The 27,899-nt window shown below is 46.7% G+C and overlaps 1 protein-coding gene across 2 annotated transcripts; it reads left to right on the forward strand.

Moving 5' to 3' along the window:
* The first annotated feature begins 13,722 nt into the window (after positions 1-13,722).
* Positions 13,723-17,975, forward strand: LOC127299220 (G-type lectin S-receptor-like serine/threonine-protein kinase SD1-13). Of its 2 annotated transcripts, none has more exons than XM_071819881.1 (7): positions 13,723-15,088; positions 16,200-16,295; positions 16,380-16,561; positions 16,689-16,899; positions 16,978-17,215; positions 17,318-17,468; positions 17,542-17,975. In XM_071819881.1, the coding sequence occupies exons 1-7, from the start codon at positions 13,783-13,785 to the stop codon at positions 17,803-17,805; spliced, it is 2,448 nt and encodes an 815-aa protein (XP_071675982.1). In that variant the 5' UTR covers positions 13,723-13,782; the 3' UTR covers positions 17,806-17,975. The 2 variants fall into 2 exon arrangements, with proteins under 2 accessions (XP_071675982.1, XP_071675983.1); XM_071819882.1 differs by having other exon boundaries at positions 17,318-17,405.
* Positions 17,976-27,899: the final 9,924 nt, after the last annotated feature.

Here is a 27,899-nt window from a genome sequence, read left to right on the forward strand (position 1 = left end):
TGTAACGAACTGTGACCAGTCACTCCCTGTTCCGGGATATGGAACTGCGAACGCTGCCGGAAAGGAACTCCATGAAGTTCTAGTCAACCGATGAAGGCTGACGGACATAGCTCTTCAGAATAAAAGCAACCTTTTGAAGAAATGACTACAAAAACTTGCATGCCTATGACTTTCTGGTATGTGGCTGTAGCTAGTGCATTAAACACCTCTTTCCTAAAATGAACTTGTTGAGTACGCTCGTACTCATCCCACTCTTAAATCCCCTGCTTAGGTATGGAGGCATCAAAGGAGGATCTACAGTGCAACTCGAAGGCCGAGGAGTCCACAACTACTTCAAGAGACAGGATCATGTCAGGAGAGTCGGATACCACATTCAACAAGGAGAAAACCTAGATTAGCAATAGAAAGGAACTAGCTTCCAAAACTTAGCTCCTATTTAGCTAGAATCTATTCTTAGCCTCTATAGCTAGTTAAATACTCTACAAGTAGAGTTCGTGATAGGATTAGACTACGAGTCGTTCTTCTGGAGTTATTTGCAGATTTACCTCATTGTAAAGTAGGAGGCTGTGCTGATCTTCTGTAACAGAGTCTGTATGTGTTATTCTATAGACATGCCTTGGACCCGCATATGTTTCTGTTGTACCACTCTGAGCGATATAATACTAGTGAAACGGTGTTTCATTGGTGTTATATCAGACTTGCATACTACACCATGCAGTGGTATGCCGGGTCGCCACATAGTTTCTGCGCGGTGCACAAGTCCGTACCTTCGTAGTTGTATTGGGCTTCGACTTTGCTTAGTTGTTGGACCTGCACCACCAGCAAAAACAATTAGCAACACCAATCCCTGGATTCGGGCGTCCGTGTTTCCTACGTTGCTCGCTCTTAGGTTGACCGGAAGCCTACCAACTTACACATATAAGTATCAGGTTCGGTCTCCTTATGTACGTGTGATTCAACAATTTCTCTATCTAAACGCTCATATATACAGTACATAGCCTGACCGAGATATCCATCGACGAGTTCGATTGGCACAATCTTCGATCGTCTGGCGAGAGTTAGTCGTGAATCGACCAACATCGCCTGCAACACCGTCGCCGTCGCTGCCTGCCTACACAAAGGAGATCGATTATGTAATCCATCGACAGGCCGTGAACCTCACCAAAGAGGCTGACCCAATCACCTTCCATATCCTCAAGGCCAAGGAGGAGCAGCTTTACGCCAGGTTGCCAGCCTACTCGAGGTCTCGAGCAGCTACTCGATCGCTGTCGCCCGTGCTACATTGATTGCTATCGAATTGTCGAGGCCACAAACAAACAAAGCAATAAAGTTGCAGACGTCTCCCTCCTGGGAGCACCATCGTCGCCGGATTTCGCGAGGAACTTGGAGATCGGATGCCTACACTGCAGATCGTCCACCCGCCGGGCCTCGAACTTGGCAGCTGGGCTCCGTTTAGGGCATCTCCAGCGGCGCGACCCAAATGGTCGCTGCGTTTTTGTCCGCCGTGACCGGAAATGCGTCTGGGCCATGCTCCAGCGAGGCGACGCAAAGTGACCGGCCATGGGCCAGGTTTGCGTCTCCACGGACACTGCGGGACGCGCCGAGCGTCCTCAATTTCTTACCCGGTTCCGCAAGTCAGCGAGAGCGAAATCGACCGCTTCGACCTGTTTTATTTTTCTCCCCTCGTTGGTGCCCTAGTGCGACGCTGTAACATCCCAAATTTTAAAGCAAAGAGAAAATGAATTTCCTTTTTCAAAAAGGAGAACCAACAAAAACTTTTCTTACATAGAGTACTATGTCTAGTGCTCATACATAATAATTGTGTTTTGTCATGATGTGTGTTATTTTGCTATGTGATAAACCCTAAAACCCTAAAGTGATCAAGTGAAGATCACCAACCAAATAAAATAAAAGAGAAAGAAATCAAATAAGAAAAACCCTAAACCCTAACCTTCTCAAAAATCATTTGGATCTATTTTGAGAAACCAAGATAAAAGAAAAAGACATATGTGGGCCTATAGCTCTAATATATAAATTTTGAACCCTACTATTATTTCTTCTCTAAATAGTGATGAACCATGGTAAACCCCATCAAGACCTAAACCTCATCTTCATTATCACCATCTATTTAAAACAAAATAAAAAGAAATGATATTAAATAATAAAGGCATATGCAAGCCTATGGCTACTTTTTGCAAATGCTCCAACCTTGAGTGTGAACCTTGGTAGATGGTTTGGAAGTACCTCAACACACTCAACAAAGTCCTTACTAACAAATTCAAGTAATAAACACAATAAAATCAAACATATGCATAAAGGTATATGTGGCACTTAGCCAAAATATCAAATCTTACCCTAGGCCTCCCCATTGCCCTAAAATGGTTTGAACCTTTGACCCCACTCAATCTAACATCAAATAAACCTCACTCTTGTCAATATGAAGCAAATAAAAAATAAAAGAATAAAAGTTAGAAATTTACAAACCCTCACATATGTTTTATGCCATTTTTATAAATCTTGACCCTAGACCATTTTGGTCTTCACCATTATTTGAAGTATGTTACTAAACACTTATTACCACTTTTGGAACCAAAGAAACACAATTCAAATCAAAATCCAACTCAAATTGTGATCACATATGATGATGGTCAAAACTGCAAATTATATTCTGGTCACTACTTTGAGCCCCTGCAATTCAATATTTTCAAACTAAACTTTCTCAACTCTTGGCATGTCATCCAAGAGGACATCAAGATGAACAACTTTTGTAAAGACCACCATGCCAAAATCATCTTGGATCAAACACTATGCTCATGCAAAGTTGAGACTTTTTAATATGAGCAACAATCCCACTTTGTCAAATTTTGCTATGTCTTGATTTTTATAATTCCACCACCACCTCTAGTTGTCTCTGGTCAATTACAACTCAAACAATTACACCCTTTCCAATTTTTGCAACCATATGAATTCCATCAAAAATTGTAAGAAATTGAAATAAGCAATTATGGAATAAAGCAAACACTAATTGAAATAGTGATCTACTCAAATCCTACTGCCCCAAATCACTTGATTTGGTTCCCTGGTTCCCTCTCTTCCTAAATGCAACATAGGAACCCTAGGAGAGCAAGCCTAGCATGGCATGGACATGGCCATGCCGGCCATGGACACCATGTCGAGCCACCCCTCCCTTTCTTCTTCTCTGGCCACGGCCACCGTGTCCGAACGCACCACCTCACCTCCCTGGCCACGCCTAGCATCTCCATTACCACGGACAACGCCGACCGTCGCCGGAAGTCGCGCGCCCAGAATCGCCCAGGATGCCGATGATGTCGCGCCAGTACACGCCGCGGACGTCACTGGCCACGCGTCGCCCGCCGTGCTCCGCCGTACCCCGACCACCTCCGCTCGCCCTGGTACCCGTCGTGCCACGCGGAGCTTGCCGGACATGCTCGCGTCACCAGCCCGCGCCCACAGTCGCCGGAGAGGACGAGCCCGCCCGCCACGGCCGCGGCAGTACACGCTCGCGCCCGACCACCGTACGCCTAGCCTGGCCACTCCGTTGACGCTCACCGAACCGCCTTGACGTCGCCTACCTAGAGCTGCAGTCGCCTACCCCTATCCCTCGCCGGAGTCGCCGCGTCACTGTCACCCTTGCCGCACCCCTCACGGCACCTCGCGCCCTATAAAAGGAGTCGTTCCCGCGCCTTCACCTCCACAGCAAATCCACTCCTCTCCTCTCTCTGAATCTCCTCCGCTCCTCTCCACTGCACATCGCCGCCGCTAGCCATCCAATTTCTCGCCGGAGCCCGCGGAGGTACTGAGATCGCCGCCGTTGATTTCGGCCACCATCGGAGACGCCGTTGGTACCAGTGCACTCGCCGTCGACGACAACCTCGCCCTGCTTCATCGCCACCCCTCGCCGGAGTCCAGGATCGCCGCCGACCCCCTACCTCCGCCGTGTCTGCGTCTGCCTCTCGTCGACGATGACGACGATCCTCTGCCGTCCGATCTCCCTCTAATCTAACGACTCACAGCCTCCAGTACCGTTTCGGTAAGCAACAGCCACTGACAGGCGGGTCCCCTGCTGTCAGGCAGCCCACGCGTCTGCGGACCGTGGTGGGCTGGACGTGGGCCGTTTTTAATTCAATTCGGCCCAACTCAGTTTCCCGCCGGCCCTTTTATTCAAATCTCGTTTAATTAAATTCCACTCAATTTCAATACTGGCCTCAACTTTGAAAATTCATAGAATCTGTTTGACTTGGCCAAATTTTACAAATTTTATATATTTGGAAAGCTTAGAGTTTTCTCTACACAATGCCACTGGAAACAAACCAATATCTGTTGTAGAATTAAAGTAGCAAAATAAACAAGACATGGAATTTTCTGCCTTAGAATAATTATTAAAAATCAACCACAAATGATTTTAAGTTAATTCCAACTCCTATAAATCACATTACACTTGTACTAATTGTTTATGCAAAAATATACCATGCTTACTTTGAATGATCATGGCCTAGATTAATTAAAGGACTATATGGCTATTTCTAGTCAAAGATATTGTCCAAAACTATTAATAAATCATAGGGGAGTTTTTCTCTCACTTAAATCTTGTCATGAACAATTCAAAATGAGGTAGAGACTCTGGTCATTTAAGTCTCATATGAATTGTTGATGATATTAAATCTTTACCATATTAGGATTAAATTGTATGAGGTGCTTTACCTCCTTTAAATCATTTTCTTAAATGATGAGTATGAAGAGGTTGACTTAGTCAACCTAGGTCATATATTATTCACGAGAGAAGTTAAATCTTAATAAGATAATGAAAGGAAATTATTTCTCTAAGTAATTAAAAGTAACACCTTAATTAGCAGGAGAGGAACTTAGTTTCCTTAAATAAGAAAAACACATCTACCCACTCCATAGTAATGTGTGAGGCTAGTTTAAGTTGTGTAAATTGTATGAAGTGTTTCACTTCATTTAAATCTTGTCCCAAATACTTTCATATGAAGTATTGACCCCTGGTCAAATACTCTTACATGAAATACTTGGTGAAGTTAAATCATAATCAGCATTGTTAAATAGTATGAGGTACTCTACCTCATTTAAATCATTTTCTCAAAGGATGATGATGAATGGTTGACTTAGGTCAACATGAATTCATGTGTGATTGTTTGAGAAATTAAATCTTAAGAAGATGTCAATGAGAGGAAATTATTTCTCAAGAACCATATGGAAACTATCATTTACATATATAATGAGAGGAAATTATTTGTCCTCAAGCAACACCACCAATGCACCCTAATTATATTAATTGTGTGCTTAGAGTAGCTTGTGTGAATATGTGTGATAGCCATTGAATTAGCTTGGTGATTGTATCCTCGTATTCGTATTTTAGACGCTAGTACCTGAGACTATCAGGAGGAGGAGGTCTTCTACGAAGAGGAAGGAGAAGAAGATCACTTTGACCACCTCAACAACCAAGGCAAGCTAACACCAATGCAAGCTCTATTGTTGCAAGCTAATATTCTTGCTAAGTGCAAAGCTCTACAAGAGCAAGGCACCACCACTTTTTACTTTATGCTTAATGATCCCATCCCAAGTTTTACTTTACAAGCTTTATTGCTTTTGGTTTATCAAAATTTACTTTCTGATTCATGATTCACTTGGTTTAGATGTGGAGTAGTACAAAAGCATCAAATTTAGCCTAGAGCAATCAGAGCTAGTTAGCACTCCTCATGACTAGTTGCTAGTGCTAATAAATAAAATTGACTACTCTAGATGGGAACAGGTGAAACAAAATGACTTTAAAAACCTTGGAATGAGGAGTCATTCTATTGAAAGATTTGGAAGGTGAATATGACTTGTGAATGACATGGTGAACTTTACGAAAACTGATGGTTGGGTTCGGATGCGATACCATTCCAATTTTGCAAGTACCCCCACAATACCTGATTATGGGTAAGGGCTTAACTGGAAGTTTATGTATCTTAGTATGGGTTCCCTCTAGACAAGCGTCATAGGGGTTATGCTGAGGCTGCCTCCGTTAAAAGTGAATTGATGGGAAATGACGTGAATGAGGTGAATTGTCCGGCCCAAGCCCTGTGCAGTTCCCAGGCTGACGGTTTGTCTTCACTGGGAGGCCAAGCTCATGGGGAGAGGTGCCTATACTAGGGTATGTAGGTGAAAGGTTATGGTTGGTAGTCCGCACACGGAGTGTGATAAATCAGGGCTAGTTAACCCTGACGGATTATTGCAAATGTTGTGGCACAAGTGTACGACCTCTGCAGAGTGTAGAACTATTCGAATAGCCGCGTCCACGGTTATGGACGATTGGAAAGGCCATACTGTTCCGTCATCAGACCATTTTCAAAAATGTGACATGTGAAGGGTGACTTGTGATTTGAACTTGAATTGGTGACTTTGACTTGAATCACAACAGAGTTGTGGGAATGACACTAATGTTCCCACTTGAGTTAGTTAGCACATGAAGAGTCTTTATTTCAAATACGTGTGAACTAAAATTGGCTTTATGCAAAAGAAACTAGAGCTTAGCACCCCCTTACTATAGTTAATAGTACTTACATTAGTATTAGTTTGCGAGTACTTTAAAGTACTCATGGCTTTGTCCCTGGCTATTCAAATGGCCAGACTATGAAGAGGAACAACAGTATGAAGAGGATGGACAGCAGGACGTCTACGACAACTAGGATCACTCCTGACGTCAACAGTTTCCTGTGGAATAGATGGACCGCAACCGTTACTTCGCTTCAGCTATGTGTTTTGTAATAGGATCTCTAGATCCACTATGATGTATTAAGACTGGATCACGTGATCCCTCTATGTAAGACAATTATGTGATGTAATGAATGATGTGTTGTGATATCAATCTATTATGTCTCGCAAAAACAATATTCCTGGGATTGCGATGAATGGCATAATAGGCATCTGGACTTAAAAATCCGGGTGTTGACAGACGCCCCCACCCCAATCCCCGCCGTCCGCCGCAGCGCCGCAGTACTCGCCGCCGGCACCGTTGTCGCCGTGCGGGAGAGCAGGATCGTACTCAGGGTTGGCTCCGGCGCGAACCTGCCGGCTGTTTTCGGGCGAAACGTTGTCGGTTGCGCCGCCATTCCGCGCCGCCCACGACCTGTTCGACCTATTGTGCCGGTAGGTTCCTTCTCCTTTTTTCGGCGCGATTTGTGCACGGCCATTGATCAACAGTTCGTACCGACGCAGATGGACGCGTGGCATATGGTGGAGAAGTTCCGCGCGGAGATCGTTGACTCCTCTTCGGACGACGAGTCCGATCAGTCGGCGCAGACATTGGCAACTACTGTGGCGTCCATGATCCACGAGTTCACCTCAAACTCGGGGCCCAGCACCGGGGCTCTGTGATGGGGCGCTCCAAAAACCTGTCGCGCAACAGAGTGGCAGGGCAGGCCCGCCTCCACAAGGACTACATCCACCTCACCAATCCGATCTACCCGGAAAAGATGTTCCGGCGCCGATACAAGATGTCAAGGGACCTGTTCTTGGTCATTCTACGGGGCGTCAGGAACTACGACCCCTACTTCCAATGCAGGCCCTATGCAACAGGTGCGCTAGGCTTCACCTCCTACCAAAAATGCTCTGCAGCTATTCGCATGCTCTCATATGGAATGGCTGCTGATATATTCAATGAGTATCTTCGAATGGGTGAGAGCACCTGCCTTGAGTCCATGTACAGGTTTTGCCGAGCCGTGATTGCCGTGTTCGGAGAGTATTAATGTAGGGAGCCAACTCTTGAGGATACAAGGCGGCTCCTGTCTATCAACGAGTCTAGAGGGTTCCCAGGGATGATTGGCAGCATAGATTGCATGCACTGGGAGTGGAAAAACTGTCCATTTGGATGGCAGGGTCAGTACAGCAGGCATGAGGAGGGACGGACTGTCATTCTTGAAGCTCTCATATCTCAAGATTTATGGATTTGGCATTCATTCTTTGGCATGGCCGGTTCCAACAATGATATCAATATGTTGCACCGATCACCGGTTTTCGAAAGGCTCATGCAAGGCAAAGCTCCCCGGGTGAGCTATGAGATCAATGGAAATGCATATGACAAGCCATATTATCTTGCTGATGGCATCTACCCTGACTGGGCCACATTGGTGAAGACTGTCCGTACTCCAAACTCCAAGAAGATGAGGAGGTTTGCCAAGATGCAAGAGGCTTGCAGGAAAGATGTGGAGCGTAGATTTGGTGTGCTCCAAGCTCGGTGGGCAATTGTCCGTCACCCGGCAAGAACATGGTCGCTGAAGACCATGCATGAGGTGATGACATAACGAGCGTCCTGATGGCCGCAATGAGAACCAGTGGGAATTCCAAGGTGAGTTGGTTGCGCCAATTCCTGGAGCTTCTACTTGGACGGACTATCTACATATGAATGTAGAAGTCACAAACGATACCGTCTCCAAACAGCTGCAGACGGATCTGATTGAGCATCAATGGACCATGGCTGGCCATGAAGATCATGCCTAGAGGACTAGTATCTTATTTTCATGTAGACTTTTGAAAATTTAAATGTAATAACTATGACTTCGTTGAAATCCTTATTTTGTTGTTTCAAAATTTCATATTTGATGCAAACGCGGAAATGCGCCGGGCCGCTGGAGCCACCCCAAGGTGCAAACGGACGCGCGGACAAAAACGATCTGTCTCGCGTCCAACGCGCGACGCAAACGGACATTTCGAACGTCCGAAATGCGTCGCGCCGCTGGAGATGCCCTTGGGACTCAGATCGTCTGACAGTTGTAACCTCGAGGAGCCTAGCTAGAGTTGGACTTGGCTACCTATACATACACGAGTTATGCCTCCGGATTATTTTATCGATCCTCGATCCGAGGCTGACATGGAAGGCGTTGAGGGCTGGCGTGGTCGAGTAGGGGCGTGCATGATGTGGCAGCGGTTGCCCCTCACAACCAACACCGACGACGACACCTACGCCTACGCTAGCCACAAGCAAGAGCCCCCCATCTCGCGACATGTGATCAGACGGATTTTGTTTACCGCTAGGTGTTTACTATATATAGAGATTACGAGTGAATTGAGCTGAGAGGCCAACGATAGTTCGGTGTAGCTCCTAATGTGGTATCCTGACGGGAAAGTCGCTCAAACTGGACGCTTCTGCGGTGTGCCTGTATATGCGTTCGAGTTCTCAATAGTGGTTTGTTGTCCTGGCGATAACTTTGATGCTTTTCTGTGAAAAGCAATTGCTCTAGCCTATGTGTCAACATTCTTGCTCTTTGTAATATACACACACTTCACGTTATTTATGTCTGTGTATCTTGGTCTTTCTCTAAGTAGCATGCTCCCAGTGTTGTTGGTCCTTGTGTAGGTCAAACATACATGAACCAATATTTGGTTGTTTGTTTGTATCGTTTCAGTCAAATATTTGTTCAAAATAATTTCTAATGAGCCGTAGAGAGTACAAAAAATGCTAAAACCGTAGCAACACACGGGCAAATTTCCTAGTCTATACCTAATAATAAAGGAGCTAAGGTTTCTGCCAAAAAGTTTCGTCAACGCTTTTTTTTGGATCGTTTTGCCCTCCCACCAAATTCCATATTACAGCAAATTGCCACCGTGGTACCGGTTAGTTTGACTCTTTTCTTTTCCTCCTCCACCGTCCTCCGCCGCGTCCGTTCAACCACATCCCGGGGCCAGCAGCGTCGCTCGCCGCGGCCACATCCCGGCGCACGTCGTGGAGCATCTCCAGGGGCGCATCCCGGCGCGGGCGTCGAGCGTCTGGGCGGCAACCACATCCCGGCGCACGTCGTGGAGCATCTGCAGGGGCGCATCCCGGCGCGGGCGTCGAGCATCTGCAGGGGTGGCGCGGGCGTCGAGCATCTGCAGGGGTGGCGCGGGCGGCCGCGGCCACATCCCAGGGCGAGCAGCGTCGCTCGCTGCGACCACACCCGGCAGCAGCGTCGCTCGCCGCGGCCACACACGGACGACGCCGTCCGCCTTGTTTCCCTGGACCGCTTCCCTGCCCTGCCTTTGTCACCCGCCGGCTCCACTAGCCTCTCGCTTGCCGGCCTCGAGAAAGCGCAAAGACGAGAAGCGCGGGTGCCTTCCTGGCCGGTCTTCCCAACTACCGGCGGCAAGCAAACTGTTGGAGCATGCGAGAGTGGGCTGCAGAGCTCGGTCTCAGACCTCCATGGCGACGAGCTCGGCCTGCTCACGAAAAGATGGTCAGGAGAGACTAGGTTGCAGAGCTCGATCTCAGACCTCCATGGCGACGAGCTCGGCCTGCTCACGAAAAGATGGTCCAGGCGGCAGGGGAGCGTGGGCCGCGTCTGCTTGTGTTTTTCTCCCCCCGAACGGATTTTGGGTCAATAGTCCCACCTCGCTCGCAGATAACGAGTTATACCGATTTATATACCTAAATTTTCTCGATTGTAACAAGCTGACTTGAAACAACAAGCATCAGCGAATATATGGAACGGAGAAATTGAACCTAGGGGCCAGATTAAAGGAGGGAATTTGAACGAAGGAACTGGATCCAGTCCAGAAAAATTGGGAAAGGAGGAGCAATCAAAGGACCGGATTAAAGAAGGAAATTGCAAGATGGCGGCATCACGAATTTGGGAGCAGAAATTCTGCCCGGAGATCCGGCGCAAGCGTGGGTGGGCGAGCAGGAGAAGAACGGGGGCGAAGAGAGAACCCGGCAACGGGGGGACGCGCTTGTGCGGCCGGCCGGCCAGCATCGGTCGGGGTCTTGGCCATAGGGGGATTGATCCTGGAGTTAGAGTCGGATTGCCTCAGTTGCTTGGGGCCTGGTGGGCGTCTGTGGAGACGGAGTGAGGGAAAGAATCTGAGAGATTGAGAGGAGGATGGGGGAGCTCGGCTTGGCTTGTTGGTTGGATTGGTCTTTTCTTTTTTCTTTTCTTTATCAAAACGTTTCCTAAAATCAAATTTCAAAAAATAAAAAAGAGTTTTAGTTAATTAAAACAAAGTAGAAGAAAATTTTGTTAAACATAAAATGTAAACTCAATCTTATTTTATTTTGAGTTGTTAACAATATTACTAGCAGAATTGGTTTTCGGTACACCGTCTAACAAACTAAATCCTTGCTGCAACACAAAAATGATTAATAAAAGTTAGTTTTCACAAACCTAGGAAAGTACGTTTTGGCCAAAATAACTAATAGTCAGTTTTTACTTATGGAAACACGATTACAGAAGAACACTCAATCTCAACAAATGTTCTTTGGCCGCTCCCCCTCAACGTATTGTTTTTTAAGAAGGAGGCGACACTAATCCAAGAGGCCGCATCCCCTAAACAAGGAAGCTGGAGATCACGCCGCCGGATGTGGTTAGACTCGGTTGTGTAGGGGTGACTAGCGCTCAAGTATGGTTTGTCCAGGTTATTCTTCAGCACCGGTGCGGTGGAGTCCAATGCCCCAAGTGCCCCCCTCCCCTCCCCCGCCCGCGGCGTTTGGAACGACTGTAACTAGCGGCAGAGCACAAGGATTCGATCGCTTTTCGCGGGCGATTTCTTTTGGGGTGCAATTCTTAAAAACCATGGACCTGTGTGTACATATTCATGATCCCCTTAGGGCCTTTCCATAAAATTGTATCTTCCGTATTTTTTAATAAAGTATACTGGTCCTTTGGAGTTTTTCATCGTTTAAAATAAGTCATCACAAGTCTGCGGTATTAGAAGTTGGTGCAGTGAGTGAGAGCTTTGCAAGTTATATTTTTAGAATTAACATATTTCATGGTTGACTCAATAGAGTGTTCGAGTTTTTCCCCGGTGCAACGCACGGGCACTTTTGCTAGTCTATACCTAATACAATAGGCACTATAGAAAGTAACGGATGGAGTAATAAAGAAGCTAATATTTGGTTTGGTCCGTTTTTCGTCCGTCAAGTCTTGTTTCGTCCGTCGAATCGTTAGCTTATTTGCTTCCACAGGAGTCGCGAATCGTTAGCTTATTTGCTTCCACACGAGTCGTGGTTGATCCAGACCAGAGAAGCCTAGCTAGGTAGGCTCGAATCTCCTCCCGCACATCACGCGTCGGTTGATGGAGTCCAATCCGGACTAGAGATGTTATGTTCCTATACATACCTAGCCTAGAGATAAATTACCAGGTCTGAAACCTAGGCTGCGGCGGACTGGTCGTGCTCGCCAGGGGCATCGACAAGGTGACGACGGGTACCTGGACAATGAAGGGAAGGGGAAGATCGATTAATTACTTTGGTTTAACACACGCGCCACTGCCGCCTGGCGCGTGAGGCTCAGACGAGACAGCGCCAGAGTTTGCCAGGTCCGGGCGAATTCCAGCGGCCAACGACAAGGCGGCGGCAGGTGCCACCGTCGGCGTGAGGTTCGGGCAACGGCTGAGATGGCTACATCGCGAGATATCCATGCATGCCATCAGGACACACTCCGGCGCCGATGTCGTCGAGAACACCATCAACGAGTACCAGGTCAACAGGCGCCGGCGTATTGTCAACCAACCTGATCAACAAGATCTTCGTCGGCGAGTAGCGGATCTCGCCTTCGATTTCTGAAGCTCGAGATGATCCAAACAGACTGGGCACGGAAATCGGCGACATGGCCGTCGGCTAGGGGAATCGTCGAGTTGGGTGGTTGCACGCAACAGTTCTTGGCCGAGGTTCGAAAGAATGTCGTCGACATGACTCTTTGAATAGAGTACCTACACCTCCACACAAGATCGATCCCGTACATACTTTATGAAGAGAATTCACGTGATCGTGCAAACAAAGCCTGCCGACATGCCCCGATTTGTGTGTAATCAAGACCAAACAGAAACGTGCCACGCGATGCCACAAATCAGCCTCCTCAACCGGCCGCCGCCGGTCCCGGGCTAGCAGATGGCGGTGCACAAACCAGATCATTGACCCCAGGAATCGAGGACGATACAATCGAGATCCTCGGTGCCCCGCCTCCATGATCGCCTGCCGCTCTAGCTCCACGGCCCGAAGGGAGGCAATTCAATTCGTTATGTATGGATGATGGATGAGATTCCATGGATAGAGAACCAGTTCCAATAGACTTATGGAACGTTCCCGTTCGCGTGCATCCAGCAGGAATTGAACCCGCAAATTTACCAATTATGAGTTGGGCGCTTTAACCATTCAGCCATGGATGCTTAACAGGGATCATCGTACATCGTAAATAACAAATTTTCATATAGAAAGGCATATCATAGAAAAATGAAATCGAAAATATTAGGACTGCAATGCCAAACGGAGCCACCATGCTTCAGTCTATTTGTATTTTGTTCAGATTTGGGGCATGAATCCTGATTTGACTGTGCAAACAAGGCTACGAGTGTTTGATATTGTTTGTTGGTCTGCTATAAATATATGACACTTTTCTACAAAATTCATATGCTTGTATAAATTTAGTGCCCATTCAATATACTAATATGTTTTGTTGCTACTGGACAGACTATACTGCTAGTATCCTTAAAGACAGAATTAAATAAAAAAAAATTATTGTGTATTTCTCTGCTGATCACTGCTTGCTTGGTCTGATAGTCAGCCTGTCTCTTTCCTGGCATTTTCTAATCTGATGCCCATAGGCTGATAGTGATAGCGCTAGGAATCAGTCCACCATTCGAAGCACGTGGTTTGAAAAACTGTACTCTGTCCCCACTTCACTAAGTTTTTAACTATTGACAGGAATAAAATGGAACTGCAATGCACCTATAACAGTTCTAAGGTTAGTTTTTGTCCACACTAAATTCCTTTCTATCTTCTCTACCCAATCTATGGTCTTGACTGTAAGCATGCCTCTCTTCATCATTATTTTGTTCTTGATTTCTTGGCCCTTCAGCTCTGTGCGTCTCTGCGCGCCTGTCAGTGTGCTTATCCCGGGCATGAGACTCACTCCTGGCAAAACTCTCACCTCCGACCAAGGTTCGTTCTCCTTCGGCTTCTTTTCTCCCTCAAATTCAACTCAAAATACGTATGTTGGCATATGGTTCAACGATATCCCATTGCACACCATCGTCTGGGTTGCCAACCGCGATAACCCGGTCAGAAATGCTTCATCTGCGATGCTTCGTATGACCGACAACTCCAGCCTTGTGTTATCTGAAAGCAATGGCCAGCACATACTCTGGATGGCAAACACGGTCACTAGCAACAACTCGTCGGTTAAACTTCTAAACAACGGCAACCTTGTAGTCCTATCGTCAAATGGTTCGATGTTATGGCAGAGCTTTGAAAACCCAAGCGACAGCGTCCTTCCTGGCATGCCTAGGCGGACAACCCACAAGACCCACCCACCATGGCGGATCATCTCTTGGAGGGGCCCTGAAGATCCATCAAAAGGCCGGTTCTCTGCTGGAAATGACCTTAACACTCCCCTACAGTTTTTTGTCTGGGATGGGTCAGTGCCATACTGGCGTGCTCCGGTAGGGACCGGTTATGTATCCTCCAACATAGGCCTCCAGACCATTAGTTCGCTCATGTATTTGACGGTTTACAGGGGCAGCGATGGCGAGTCCTATGCAACATTTGGACTATCAGATGGCTCCTCCAGGATATTGTACACGATTGACTACACCGGGAAGGCCATGTTATTGAGATGGAATACCAGCTTGACAAATTGGACCCCCATCCCATCAATGACCTGGCCAGCCTACCAGTGCAATTTCTACGGATATTGCGGTGCATACGGCTACTGCGACAACACAGAGGCAATTCCCGCATGCAAGTGCCTTGATGGTTTTGACCCCAGTGACAAAACAGAGTGGGTTACAGGAAATTTTTCTCAAGGTTGCCGGCGGAAGGATGCACTACAGTGTGGTGGAGGAGACGGTTTCTTGACCTTGCCGGCAATGAAGGTGCCAGACAAATTTCTACGCCTGTGGAACAAAAGCTTTGCTGACTGCGCAACGGAATGCAGCAGAAATTGCTCATGTCTAGCGTATGCCTATGCTAATCTAAGCACCAGTGACATTGATGGGGATGCAACAAGGTGCCTGATTTGGACTGGGGAGCTGATTGATGTGGAGAAGGGTGGCGACATCGGTACAGAGAACCTGTATCTCCGGCTTGCAGGCTTGTCAAGTACATTCCTCATTCTATTGCTATTGTTTATGTTCATGAACGTTTCGGTTCAGTTATTTGTATGTTAACATAAGAAGAAGAGCATAACAATTCGCTTCTTTTGACTTGCGAAAAACTCTTGATTTGCTGGCACTTCGGCTCGGATGCCAGTTAGCTAAAAAAAAATGCTTTCAGTATGCAGATTATTTGATTATGTTGTCAATTTTTGGTATTTGTAGTATGCATGTCATATGAATATGATGGTGTTTAATGGTTAGTGGCCAGAAATCAGCCAGTTTTGCAGTAGCGTTTGATTTTGCATCCAGTCGGTGTTGTCTTTGCTATATGTTTGTTTTAAACTGAGGTTTTATTAGGCTACATCCATCTGAGAATTTAGACATAAGGGATCTACTCGGTCAATGCGCCATTGCTCTACTATTTCACCATGGAGATCGTACCATCAGGAGCTTGGTTTTCGCAACATACTTATAAAATTTTAACAAAGATGGGAAGTTAGTTTTATTCTCATTTCTTTCTTGCTAGAGTAGATGAACCATGATAGAAAAAAGAAACAAAAGCCAATCACAAAAAATAAAAAAATTCTAAGAAAGACACATCAACTAGAACAGATAAAATTCCTAGAGTGGAGTTACCCTGATAAATAAAGAAAAACAATCGGGAACCAGAAAATCAGTTACATGAAAGTTCACACACTATGTACAGAACTTGCACAATTCCATAACTGCAAAACATGAAAGAACCAGTATAAACTAGTGCAACTTTCAAATATCTATTGCTTAATAGATATTTACATGCGTATGTAGTTATTTACTACATCACCGAAACATACATCTAAAACATCTAGAAAATTTACTGAGATTACAAGAAATTTCAGGTGACTGAAGGTTAGCCAGAAGCCTATGAATAGATTCCAAAATGGTGGTACTGGTAGTGAACCCATGTGCAATTTAAAACATAACTGATGCAATTAACTTAATTCTATGTTACTCAAGATATTCAATTACAATAACACTCTTAAAGTAACAGTATACTCATAACTGACGGCAAGAATTATGGAACAGATGGAGTACAACATATCAAACCTCATAACTGACGGACTTGTCTTTTTCAGGTAAAGGGAGAAAGAGCATCATAGTAAAAGTTGTACCAGCAAGTCTATTGTTGATTCTTTTATTGGTATGCCTTGTATGCTTCCTCAGGTTTAAAGGTAGTGCATTGATTTAATATATGAAAACATTTGGAAGACACATATTGTGGCCTTATAAGACAACAAAGAATATGTTTTTCTTAGGCAAACATGACAAGCAAGGATGTCCAAACAGATGGATAGTGGAGGATCTGAGTATCACTGATGGACTCGGAGAGGAAACTTGTGATGTTCCATTTATTAGCTTTGAGGAAATAGTGGTTGCAACAAATAACTTTTCTATGTCCAACTTACTTGGACAAGGTGGCTTTGGCAAAGTTTACAAGGTAAACACAAACTCTAACTGTGTCGTTAATCACAGAGAGATATGATAACTTTATCACCTTTTGCTGTGATTCGAAACTGAACCATAAGATATTATCACCTAATATTCTACCCTTCGCAATAATCCAGGGGCTCTTTCATGGAGACAAGGAAGTTGCTGTTAAAAGGCTTAGTAGAGGTTCCGGACAGGGGGCGATAGAGTTCATGAATGAAGTACTCGTAATTGCTAAATTGCAACATAAAAACCTTGTACGGCTTATTTGTTATTGTGTGCAGGGCGATGAAAAGCTACTTATTTATGAGTATCTGCCAAACAAAAGCCTGGACACCTTCCTTTTCAGTATGTTCTGATCAGAAATCAATCAGTTGAATGCATTCGATGGCACATCTTCAATTAAATCCCATGCCATTCGTGCAGATTCAGAAAAAAAGCTAATGCTTGATTGGACGACACAATTCAATATAATAAAAGGAGTGGCTAGGGGACTACTCTATCTCCATCAAGATTCAAGATTGATGATAATTCACAGGGATCTCAAAACAAGCAACATTTTGCTAGATGGAGATATGAATCCCAAGATATCTGATTTTGGCATGGCAAAAATCTTTTGTGGAGATGAGCAACAAGCAAATACTAACCGAGTTGTGGGAACATAGTAAGTTCTAAGTACCGTCTTGTATGTACTGTTTATCGAAGTAATACATGATTAAACTCAACCATAAATATACAAGTCTTGTTAATGATATAATTTATCCAGCGGTTATATGTCTCCTGAATATGCGATGGAAGGCCTCTTTTCTGTTAAGTCTGATGTCTACAGCTTTGGAGTATTGCTCTTGGAAACTGTAAGTGGTCTAAGGATTATCTCAAGCCAGAACATCAAGGAGTTCCCCAACCTTATAATATATGTAAGATTTATCTTATTGCCAATACCCGGAATGCCTTGACCACATGACTTAAAAATGTATTTGATTTGTTCAGGCATGGAATCTATGGAGAGAAAGGCTAGCAAATGATCTGGTGGATCCATCTATCTCAGAGAGCTGCTCGACTGCAGAGGTTTTATGTTGCATCCATGTTGGGCTCCTGTGTGTTCAGGATGATCCGGATGCTAGACCACCCATGGCAACCGTTGTGTCTGTTTTGGAGAGTAGAAGCACACAAATTGCTACACCTGATAAGCCACTGTATTTATCCCAAGAAATAAGGTGCCAAAGAAAAAAGACTACGTTCAGGACTCTGTAGATATGGGGACTCTTACAGTGATAGAGGGGCGCTAGGGTCTTTAAGTTTTTATTCAAATTTCGGCCGTGACTTGCTTCTCAAGTGTGCCAAACAAATAGCTAAAGGATTGAGCTGCCAGTGCAATCACACAATTAAACTGGAGTCTTCTCTTGCAAATATTGGCATTCAATTTTATGGCATGGTTCTCATTGCCAAATTTTTTGTACAGTGAATGGTTCTCATGCCTTACAGATGGTCTTGTCTATATTGTTCTTTTTTTTTTCCTCTGGAGTTCCACTATGAAGTCTGGAACATAACAGTTTCTACATTTTTTTATTCATTATTTTGTACAACGTGTCAATTACAGCATGCAAGATTCGTGATATTTCTTTTACTAGTAGGTGCAATGCTATAGTATAATTGAGATAAGACTTTGTCAACCTCAAGATGTGTCGAAGTTTTTATAATCATTTGTGTTTATATCGTGTTTCTAAAAGAAAGCAATAAAGTATCCATTTAAGAAAATGATGAAAGATGTAAAGCGACCGCACGACGCCTCAAAGAATGCTTAAAGGATACTACACGCATGCCACCTTGGCAAAAAATATGATGTGGCACTATAATTAATGAGGAGAGATATGCTAGTGGTATCATAATATGATACTGTATCATAGCACGTGAAACTAGAAAAATTTAATGTCAAATACATCCTATACACACAATTGCATTGAGATTCTACAAATAATTAAATATCATGAGATTATGATACTACTAGATAATACTAACCACTATAGAGGTAGTATCATAGACTTGTATCATATGGATGATACCACTATATGATACTTTGCACTATGGCCAGCCTCACAGCGTATCCACGATAGCAATTTAGCATGCGCTCAGTTATTGGCCACGGATTGGGCCACATGTCGCTCGGTTATTGGCCACACACTGTTACGCGTGAGACAAAACCAGGCCTCTTGCCAAACCCTAGCCGCCTATCTCAGCGCGAACTCCCCCAATCATGTTCATCATCTCGCTCGTCTCCGCAGCCCAATCGCCTCCGTCCCGCTTCTCCTCCTCCTATAGCTAGCCGCCCTTCCGCCGTCTCGGTTTCTCCTTCTCTGCTACACACGCCGCCGCATCCCCTCGTCGGACCAGTAGGGGAGAGCAGCAACGGCGGCGCGTCCTCCGGACACAACCATGTCCGATCGACCGCCGCCTCCGTCGATTTCTCCCGCACCGCTGCTCCCACCGCCGAGTTTTCCCGCGCCGACATCGCTGGAGGCCTCCCAGCACCACCATACCATGGGAGCTTGGTGGCGGGCGGACGGGAGGCGCTGCAGGGGCGCATCCCGGAGGTGGACGGCGGCGCGGAGGGTGAGCGGCGAGGAAAGAGCCGGACGGGGCCTCGCCTAGTTGTTGTGGCTGGGAGATGAGCGCAGGCCGCCGCTCGCACCGCCGCCATCTTCGCCGCCGGCAGCGTTCCATCTCCCATACCATGCCCCTCCTCTAGCTGGCTGAGAGGAAGAACGGCGAGAGCTGCAGAACCACACTTCCATCTTATGCCAACAAGTGAGAGATCATATGTGAACTTGCAGCAGGTCATAGCATCTGAAGAGTGTCGGCCATGGCCGAGGCCATCGACGGAGCCTTGCATTCTACATTTCTATAATTATCACTGCTGCCTTGCTGGTGTGCCTGTATTTCAGTTGAATTTTTCAGTTATAATTATGTACAATTTGTGGTTTAAGTGGATGATTCCTTAGTCTTGGTAATTAGAAAATCATAAGAAGTTGACCACTGATCCTGATGGAAAATAATTGGTGTTTTATTACAGTTGTGTTCCAGACGATGAGATGGAGGGGATGAAGCCAACATTCAGCGATTCTTACAATTACCTTCAGAGAGGAAGAACTCGGCGTTCCAAGGAGCGAGTGCAGTTGGAAGATTATGGCCAATGATTTGTTGTCTCGGAGGATCGGAAGCTTTACTGGGATGACATCCTTTACCGGTACACACAGCCGGCCACCTAAGTTCTGGCCTAAACCCCTCGCGTCCCTCGCGTCGCCTCCTCCGGGCGACCCGGGGGGCGAACCCTAACTCCCAGCCGCCGCCACCCCTCCTCCCCTCCTCCTCTCCTCGTCGCCCCCTAAGGCGGCCGCCGGGCAAAGCCGTGCGACGCCGGTGAAGGGGGCGGCGGGGACCTAGTCCCTCTCGGCTCCTAGTGCGGCGTCTTGGAGGAAGGCCTCCCTGCTGGGGACCGGAGGCGGTGTGGCCGGCGATGCGGAGCAGAAGAGGGCTGGCGAGGCTGTGGCGAGGCGGCTCGCTGCGCCGGCGGCGGCAGTTTGCGCGCAGGCCCGGATGGGCTCGAGCGGGCCTAGATGGGCTCGTGCGGGCCATGCCCTCTGGTCGCGCTGGCTCGGCTCTGCATCTGCGGAGGGGCCGGCCCCAGGGTGGTCCTCCTCCGGCGGTGGTGGTGGCCGGAGTTCCTCCGGTGGCGGCAGCGACCTAAGTCCCCGGATCAGACCATCTCGTTCTCGTTCCTGGTTCGTGCTGTGTGGCTGCTGCGGTGGTTTTGGTGGGCTTCGTTTTCCTCCGTCGGCTAGCAGATGCTTCCCACGGTAGTGGTTCAGGCCGGCAGTTTCTGGCTCGTCTCCGTGTCGCTGGCGGCGGTGTTTGGCCCTGGTGAAAACCCTGCTCGGTGCGTCCGATGCTGACCACGATGACGCCTGCGGGCGCCATTTTCCTCCTTGGAGGCGTGTTCTTGGGCCTGGCTGTTCTTCCCCTCGACGCTGGGGGAAACCCTAGGTCTGACTGTCAGACCGGGCAGCGGCGGCGCTGCCACGTCGCTTTCCTTCTTGAAGGCGCTGCTTTGGCTGCGAGGGGTGTCCCAATGCTCTCGGAGGTGGTGATCTTGCCGGTGTTGGCTACTGCTCAAGGTGTGAGTCTCTGGAGCGCAATGTACGCCATCGCCAACACTCTCTAGTCGGCTCATTCCCAAGTTGGCCACACCCAGCCACTCACTCGCTCCATCTTCTAGGCGCATGTAGTGGTTCGTTGGTCTGGGCAACGTTGGTTGTTGGTCGTGTTGTGGAGTTTGTTGGGCGGCGTTGGCTGTGACGCGGTCTGGAGAGTCTGTGCCCCGCCTTCTCGCCATTCTTGGTTTGAGGTTGGGCAAGACGAGTTTGTCGTTGTTGTAGGAGTGCGTTGTAAGCCGAAAGGCATGTGTGGGGTTGTAGCCATTCTATGGCGTTTCTTGTCAGCTTAATACAATAACGCGCACTCCGTTGCGGGTTCTCGAAAAAAAAAAGTTCTGGCCTAACCAGCCTTCTAATTTCAGGTCTGAATCTGATTGCTCACTGCTTGTCGACTGTACTTGTATCATTACTGTGCATCTTAATTATAGTAAAATGTGTTTCTATTACTTGCTAGGAAAAATTAATTATAAATATCATTTCTGGTCTCGGTGTCACTATCGCCTCCTAATCTTTAGTTGTAAGTCTTGCCATTACGTTCTTAGATGGAACATCATGTGTCTGACTGAATTTCATTCAGATCAACACTGCATAAATATTCTACCGCCGTGAAACACATACTGGATTCTCTTTTGGTCACCGTGGCGAGGAATCTGGGACTGGAACCAGCAACGATCGCTGAGAAATGTGCCAGCGGGATACAATCATTCAGGATGAACTACTGTCCTTTTTTTTTGTAGTTTAACTACTGTCCCTGTCTCTTGTGCATGCGGCAGCCGGACAAAGTCGTCAGCTTCTCTCCACACTCCAATTCTGTTCTGCTCTCTCGTGCTCCAAGTAAATAATGTGCAAGGCGTGCAGATCAAGAGGAATGACATCTGGTTTCCTGTCAGTCCAGTCGAGGGCGTGTTCATTGTCAACATCGGATATAATTTCGAGGTAAGCGTGAAGATCTGAACATCAATTCAATCTCGTTTTCATGCAATAGGATTGGTTTGTTGGTGAGTGCTGAGTTCTCAGGTCAACTCAATAGGATCCAGTAGATATACGTATTCTGATCCCCTTATTGGTTTCCTTTTGCTAAATGCCATTCTTGATACAGTTGGTTTTGTAATACATGCAATGGTGAAAGTTAATGCATTACACCGTTAGTGAAAAAAAAAACTATCGGCTCACAGAGAGGCTCACTTACTATCTGCTATGCTAAGCTGTAAAGCATAAAAATGGAGCACAAAAGGACATTACAGGGAGCACTGCATGAAAATATTCTTATGTGCAATTTTAGTGTGTAGGGCTGTTGAAATAATTTACAGGGATGTTTGTAGACTTGTGGTTCTACAAGCTCGAAATGCAATCCAATATAAAAAAAACCATATAAGACTATAAGAACGAAACACTTCAGTTGGACTTTTCAGTACGCAATTTGTGTACACTCCGTATTAAGTAATGATGTTGAAATTATATTATACTATAGTGAAAAGAAAATTTACTAATTCAGTTGTGCTCACTCTCACATTGAACCTTATCACTCTGACATGCTGGTATGGTGTTTGTAAATAATTAGCAGAATAAACTAGCAAGGTTCCATTGTTAGGTATCTCATATGTGTGTTTTGTGCACTTCACGCTCCCAAGTTTCTTGTTTTTGAATCGTGAAAGTACATCATGGTCTCCAAATTCATGAAGTTCTAGAATTATGTGCTACCTGCTCTGGATGACTACTTGAGAAGGTGAACTGAAACCTGTGCATAAATGCTAAACTTTTTTACTGAAACTTTCCATACTAATTTGTATTTTTTTGATGAATTATCATTCAGATTATTGTAGAATGTGTTCTTTAGTGCACTAATTGATTTTATTGTCTTTATTTGGATCATAGGACGATGGACACCTTTGGTCAAAATTGTAGAAAGAATCCGACCTTGTCCAACAAGAGCCTGTACTTGGTGCTGAAATCCAAGGTTCAGGAAAGCGGAAAGCGTAATCGGTGCGGTGGCCTTCCGCCTAGAGCTTATGCATTTAGTGCGTGCTTAAGCGGTGCTAAAGCGTTCTTGACTTAGTCAACTTCAGGACCAAAACCTAGCGAAAATCAGGATTTCAGGCCAAAGAACAAGTATTATTTGGACAGAAACCTAGCGAAAATCAGGAATTTCAGGCCAAATTTCTTGTCGGGGAGACAACGGAATGGCCTGGAATTGCTTGCAGCAGGGATGGGCGACGCGGAGGAGCAGTTCCGCCGCCGTCGGCTTTGATGGTGATGTTGATTGCAATTAGGAGGAGATGTATCGATGATGGTTTTATAGCCCGATTGGGCGCGCTAATCCCCGTGCTAAACCCCGCACTCGTGCCAAAAGTTACCGCGTCCCGGTAATTTCTCGCGGGCCCAAAAGTTACCGCATGTAACGCTTCGGGGTTGCTTTTTCAATGCTCACGCGTGCCTAATCAAGATTTTCAAAAAAACGTAATGATTAAGCGCGCCTAGCGCTTAATTAACCGCTTTGGCCCTAATCGATGTGGTACCCCTCCGCTTCACGCTTCATCGCGCTTAAGCGACCGCTTTTTTCCGCTTTTGAAAGAACATTTCCCGCCCTTTTGGGTTTTGTGTGTTTGATGTCAACACTAGGTATATATTTATGTGCGTTGATGTAGACAGGTTCAAGATTTCATGATATATACATGGCTGGTGGTATTGTATGTCAGTTCTGAAGATTATGCAGGTTTTTCATCTCTAGCGGAAGTTCCGGCCCCAGCTGGCGGAACTTCCGCCCTGTTGCTTCCAGCAGTGGCTTCTCAGCGCCGTTTTCCTTGAAGGTTTATTCACTAGCCGGAAGTTCCGGTGCAGTTGGCCGGAAGTTCCGGTCAGCGGAACTTCCGCCCAACTTCCGGGCAAGTTCCGGAAACGTCGAAAATGTGGCTCAGTATGTCCAGTATGGTTTTTCTGGAATTCCGGAACTTGGCTGGAACTTGGCCGGAACTTCCGGTCACCGGAAGTTCCGCCCTAGTTCCGCCCCAATCTTTGTTGACCAGGTCGCCTGATGAAGAATCTTCCTGGCGGAAGTTCCGGCCCTCCTGGCCGGTACTTCCGGTGCCGGCCGGAACTTCCGGCCCTCCTGGCCGGAACTTCCGGTGTTACTAAAAATCGTCCAAACGGTCAGATCTGAGAGCTCCAATCATATAAATAGCTCTCTTCTCCAACGGGACAAGTTGCTCAATTATTGACCAAAAATCTGCCAAGCCTCACCACCATTAGAGCCACCTCAAGAACACAAGATTTGCAAGATCTCCTTCCTCCCCCAACCAAAGCTCTTGATCTTTGGAGATTCGAAGGAGAAGACACCGATCTACATCCTCACCGAAGCGATTTATATTTCTCCCTCATTTGTTTGAGGGCCCCCTTGCTAGTGTTCCTCTTTGGATCCCGAGTTGATTATTGTTGATGTATTGTTGTTGATTGTTGTGTTGTTACAGATTTGGGAGCCTCCAATTTGGTTGTGGATGTGTGCCCCAAGAACTTTGTAAAGGCCCGGTTTCCGCCTCGAGGAAATCCCTTAGTGGAAGTGGGCTAGGCCTTCGTGGCGTTGCTCACAGGAGACCTGAGTGAAGTCTTCGTGACTGTTGGTCTGGCTTTCGTAGCGACCACACTCCTCCGAACGTAGACGTACCTTCTTGCAAAGGAAGGGAACTATGGGAATCAACTCCGTGTCTCCGTGTGCTCCACTCTCGGTTACCTCTATCCTTTATCTCCTCTATATTGCTTGCTATATCTTGTTTAGTCGGTAGCCTTGTCATATAGGGAAATTCACATAGTTGCATATCTAGAGAATTTACCTTTGTGTCAAGCCTAAATTGAAAAAGAACTAAAAATTGGTTAGCACCTATTCCCCCCCCCCCTCTAGGTGCGGCATACGATCCTTTCAATTGGTATCAGAGCCTCGGATCTTATTTCGGGCTTAACCGCCTAAGTGTATGCCGGGGGATGAACAATCGGAGGGGGCCGCAAAGCCGGTTTCCATGGATGATCTCAAGTCGGTGGAAACATCCTTGAGATCCGCCATGCAAACCCAAATGCAAACTCAAATGGAAACATTGATGAAAATGTTTAACGACCACTTTCCCGCGGTTCCCCCCATCATCCCCACCGAAGAGGAAATGGTCAAGGGTGCATCTGAAGGGGGAGGTGCTTCGACATCACCCTCCTCTATCAATCCCTTGAATGGTGACAACTTAGCCACTATCAAACTGTTGCCTGCCAAAACCCACCGGCGAGCAGTGGTTAAGCAACACGAAGAGCCGGGAGGCTTCCAAGGCGGCAGCGGGCCCTGGTCCCTCGACGTCCTCCCGCAAATGCTCCGGCACACGACCTGGCGGCTGCAAGGGCGTGCCACCTGACCTATACCTGGCCAGGAAGGTGTTGGATTGCTTCAATTAGTTCCCTGCATGGCAGACACGTAAACATTAAATACGAGCCCTATCGGCTCTTCAGGTTGCCCTGCGGATCGGCTCAAAGAGCCGATCGCCCCATGGTTCATGTTGGATTTTCAATGACATGGGGATCCTGCTTGATCACGACAAAGCTAAACCAATCTACGACAGTTTAGGGTTCTCACCGTATGATCGGAACATATTACGCGTAGTTGAGCCTAATAGACACGAAAGATAATGGAAAACTAACCCTAAAAGAGGCCTAAAAACCAACATTAAGTTAATTCCCGGAACATCCCTCTTAGGACTAACAAACCGCACCTAACGCACTACCGGATCGTTCAACCCGTTTGTAAGGCCTAACCGTACGGATATTAAACTAATCCTTGAAGAACAAGGAGCAACTATAACAGATCGGATCTACTAAGTAACGAACAAGCAAGATGGTGCCCTTACACCTGGATAGGTGTAAGGGCAGCTAGATATTGAGGGACGGCATAGCTAAGCAGATATGCGTAAGATATGCGTAAGAAAAGCATCTACGCAAGCCCCAAAACATCTACGATAAATAGTGCTGCTCGCCATCAACAACGCTTCAGTACGAGCAACACGAGGTAAACGAATAAACGTTGTGCTGCCTAGATCGCAGCATGGTGCTTACCCGGGAGAAACCCTCGAAAGAAGGGGTGGCGATGCGCCTGATTTGTGTTTGTTGTGAACGTGATTGTCCTCCTTTTCCGATAACCCTAGATACATATTTATAGTCCAAGGGACTTTCTAATCTGGACGTGCACCTAATCGTGCACGGGTTAAACTCTATCTTTTATCTAAACTAAAATGCGATCTACTATATTACAGATACACGGGCAATTTAGCCCAAAATCCTCGCGCAAGGCCGCTTCAAAGATGCTCCACGTGTATATTCTTCAAGCCCATCTTCACTTACGGCCCATCTCCTGATTTGGCCAAAATCTGGTGATAACACATGCCCCCCTGGTTTTGGTAATGATAATTTCAAAACCACTCTGTTTTTACCTTCGAGGAGTCATGTCGTGGCAGAGCAGAACCGTCGCAGTATTCTTCATCATGACGCCTTGCCTCCTCAACGTCTCTGCACGACTTGTGTTTTGGCAATTCCTAATCAATCAGCTCTTCCTTCGTTCTTTCTCTTCTGAGCAATCAGCTTCTAGTTAACTTGGCCGACAGTCAAAGTTAAACAACCCCCAAAGGAGCCGACGGTATCGCATCGGCCCCTACCATAAAACACGAGCAAGGCCAACTCAATTGCCCTTCCAAACGGTAACCTGCGACCTCCGTCTGAGAAAGCAAACTCAGATCCCTAAAATTGCCGCCCCAGCAACTCCACGAACCTCAGATCTCAACCGCGCCGTCCCAACTCCGCAGCGCCTCCAATGGCGGAATCATCCAACGCCAACGCCATGGTCTCCGGTCTGAAGGTAATACCCCACCGCTTCTTCGCCATTTCGATCAATATCAGGATTGAACAGAAGAACACCTGAATTAATGTTTGATTCCGTTATTAATTTTAGGTCTCCGACATCCTGCTGCCGCATCCTTCTCTCCCAAATTCCATGTGTCTTGGCCCCCGTTCTTCCGAGAGTCCCGCTCACTTAATCTCATGCGAGGCCAATAGAATCCCCTTTGTGAGCCAGGATTTAGATCTGACTTCTTGGGCCGACTGCCTGCGAGCCTGGCCTAATCCTCCTGAAGGTTGGGTGGCATGGTACAATCGAGTGTCCAAAACCCATTATGCTACCTGGGAAACGATAGGGATAGCCGATGCGCTGTCATTATCATTGTCTCCTCTTGAAAAGAATGAGAACATTCTGAAAACCATCGGCTACTTTTGGTCTGATGCACTGAACTGCTTCATGTTCGGTCATGGCCCCATGACGCCAACTCTACTGGATGTAGCCATGATTACAGACCTGGATATTGCATCCCCAAGCCCCTCTGCCTTTAAGTTGCCAAAGGTCCCCTTCACCCTCTCCTCTAAAACAGAGTGTACAAGCTGGGGCGCCTACCTCAAGCGTTATATGAAAACCAAAGGCCCTGTAACCGAGAGAGAACACACGGCCTTCTTGAACTTCTGGCTGGAGCACTTCATATTCTGTGGTCCCTCACTCGCCCCAACCAAGAATTGCCTTTCCCTGGCCTACGAACTTGCTAAAGGCACTCATCTTGGCCTTGGCAAACTGTTCCTTGGGGAGGTCTATCGATCTCTCCAACTGATGTCAGTCAAACTGTTCTCTCAGAAGACAGTGAAAACAGGAGGTCCCTGGTGGTTTATTCAATTATGGGCTCAGCTGTACTTTCAGAACCAAATCCCAAACTTCCCACCTTTGGCCACCTGCACCTTCCCAGATGCTAACGGGAGGGAGATCCGATGCACTAGTTATGGTCAAGCTCTGTATGGCCTCCCAGACAGCAGGCTAATCCCTAAGGAAGCAGCAGCGTGGTTCAAGATTTTCTTCCAAGGCTTGAGCAACCCCCTGTTCTTCCCTTACACCGAATCGGAAAACTTTGAGAATCCAGTCTCCTTCCGGTTAGACAGTTTTGCCGATGACGCTAGTACCCGGCACTTGTTCTCTATCATGATCCGCCCTTGTTTTCTCCCAGTCGGCATGAGTACCTCTAACCGGATCATCAAGCCCGGCTATGAGTCTTACCAACCGGTGGTAGTAGCTCGGCAACTTGG

The sequence above is a fragment of the Lolium perenne genome, chromosome 5 (assembly GCF_019359855.2).
Source record: "Lolium perenne isolate Kyuss_39 chromosome 5, Kyuss_2.0, whole genome shotgun sequence".
Taxonomy (NCBI): Eukaryota; Viridiplantae; Streptophyta; class Magnoliopsida; order Poales; family Poaceae; genus Lolium; species Lolium perenne.

Coding starts and splice junctions, on each gene's coding strand:
- LOC127299220 (XM_071819881.1), top strand. CDS start 13,783: ATGGTCTTGACTGTAAGCATGCCTCTCTTCATCATTATTTTGTTCTTG. Junction 16,562..16,688: donor GCTTTGGCAAAGTTTACAAG/GTAAACACAAAC, acceptor GCAATAATCCAG/GGGCTCTTTCATGGAGACAA. Junction 17,469..17,541: donor TCCCCAACCTTATAATATAT/GTAAGATTTATC, acceptor TGATTTGTTCAG/GCATGGAATCTATGGAGAGA.